Source organism: Austrofundulus limnaeus, unplaced genomic scaffold (genome assembly GCF_001266775.1).
Source record: "Austrofundulus limnaeus strain Quisiro unplaced genomic scaffold, Austrofundulus_limnaeus-1.0 Scaffold83, whole genome shotgun sequence".
Lineage (NCBI taxonomy): Eukaryota > Metazoa > Chordata > Actinopteri > Cyprinodontiformes > Rivulidae > Austrofundulus > Austrofundulus limnaeus.
In genome coordinates this window covers 935251-937247 of record NW_013952485.1, presented here as the reverse complement: position 1 = coordinate 937247, position 1997 = coordinate 935251, and the positions used below count along the sequence as shown (strand labels likewise).

General features: G+C 33.5%; 2 protein-coding genes across 2 annotated transcripts in view; one reads left to right on the top strand and one right to left on the bottom strand.

The window, feature by feature from the left end:
- Positions 1–1997, bottom strand: part of st6gal2a (ST6 beta-galactosamide alpha-2,6-sialyltranferase 2a) — a gene marked incomplete at its 5' end in the record, with an annotated part of 40351 nt that overhangs the window by 16674 nt on the left and 21680 nt on the right. The window contains 1 exon segment of the mRNA XM_014011650.1: positions 1–17. Within this exon segment, the coding sequence (XP_013867104.1) occupies positions 1–17 (17 nt within the window).
- The window catches only part of tmtops2b (teleost multiple tissue opsin 2b), a 62305-nt gene that overhangs the window by 42293 nt on the left and 18015 nt on the right, over positions 1–1997 (top strand). The window lies entirely within an intron of this gene.

The following is a 1997-nucleotide window of genomic DNA, read 5'->3' as shown; positions in this document are numbered from 1 at the left end:
TCTGGACTGGTGTACCACTGACAAGGAAAGGTGAAAAAAAAATCTTCAGTCAAGAAAACAAAGACGACGTTTTTATTAGTGTATCGATAAATCGGCTGACCGACTTCCAAAATGTTTGGAGATCGGCTGAAAAGATGGGCTTTAAAACTGCGTCTACAAAGTTCTGAAAATCAGCCACTGTCCTCTTTGCTCTGCTGTGAGCACTACCTAATGTCCAGTTTAAAAAAAAGTAATGTTTCATGGGTATTTTTCAGTCTTTTTCAATAAAATAAGACTGGAACATTGAAGGTGTGTTGTGACTTTATAACACCTGAGAGTGTCAGTTATTTTAAAATTCTGTATCAGCCAAAATCAAATCGCCAGGTCAGACTTTTTGAAGTTCAGTGATCGGCCAGAAAACTGCAATCTGTGCTCCCCTAATTTTCATGATTTTTAAAGGTTCCTAGCWTTAAAGCACCCTTATGTCTTGGTTATTTTTTTTATTTTCCATCACATTGGTACTCCCACTGTAGCTTTAGAAAAAAAAAAAACAATGAAAAAAATGCAACTTGAAAACAATATGCTATGACATTTGGTAGCATTACATTGTATACAGTGTTGATGAAATTTTGGCAAAGCCAGTAAAAACCAGCCACATTTGGAGTTCAATAATTCAGACAATAGAAACTTCATTTGAAGGGTGAACAGTTAATTGAAATTTGGACTTTAAACAACTAAACTGCTATTTTGATATCTTTAATGGTATTCACACAATCAGGGTTCAAGTTTTATAAATTTCATAGAAAATGTACAGTTCAGTGTGAAGCTATGCATTCTCATTTTTGAGTCTTACCAAAAATTTATGTTAGTTTATTCTCATTACCACTAATTTTACACCTCTTACGTTTAAACATGAAAATCTCTGTTTTCTTTTACCCAGTGTGTCTCCAACTGCTGGATGATTTGTTCTCGCTCGTTTTTTTAACAAATCCCCTCAGAGTGTAGACAGCACACAAACTCTCACAACTGAAAATTACAGCTTTTCTTTCATCTGTCAGATGAAATGAAACTTCAGATCAATCCTCAGCCCATTATGGACAGCTCACATTTTTACCAGAGKCCAAACAAACAAAATAAAGTCTGAATTTTAATTGAAATCCTCAAATATAGTTTAAACTGGCAGCCTCACAACAGAGCTGGAGACAGAAAACAAACTGTCATTATAAACACTGAAAGTCCACATATCAGTACTTTTCTGTATAATTATATCTCTCTATTGTATTTTCATGCGAAGCTCATCCAGAACAGAGTTGAACAATGAATTATTCTAAATAATGTTTTTTTGGCAATATATATTGTACATATTATGATTTAATCAAATATTATTTCCTTATTTAATTGATAGTGTGCATTTACCAACTTCAGGGAGAAACTGTGTGAAATTTTGTGTAAAAATACAAAAAATTGCTTAATTAAATTGGTATCCAAAACATCCAATGAATTACCTATTTGGAATACAAAATCTAATTTTAAATGTCGATTTTAAATGTCAAAATGAAAAACTGCAAACAGACATATCTGTGAAGCTGAAGGACAAAAATTTGAACGGAAATATTTTGCAGAATCATTACACTTCCAATAATTTAGCCTTGAAACAAAAGCAAAAAAATGATGAAAGCACAAAGAAATGGATGTTCAATAATGATTAAAAAATTCAGGAAGGCCACTTAACTATAAGACCTTGAAGCTTTAGAAGCTGCAAAAACTRAAGCCAACAGCATCTCTCAGCTCGTTTGTAAAGTTATTTACTGTAGATTGGTGCGTGACGATGCCACAGGAAGAGCTGAAGAGAATACAATGGGCCTCATGCAAGAACATGTTCGTATTCTTATCCTAAATTTCTCTTACTTTTGTTCGTACAAAGGGTTCGTATGAACATGTCACGTCAGATTCAACAAACTCTTCTATCTTCAGGAAAAGTGCGTAAATGAGCTGCGTAAATTTCACCTGTTCTATCC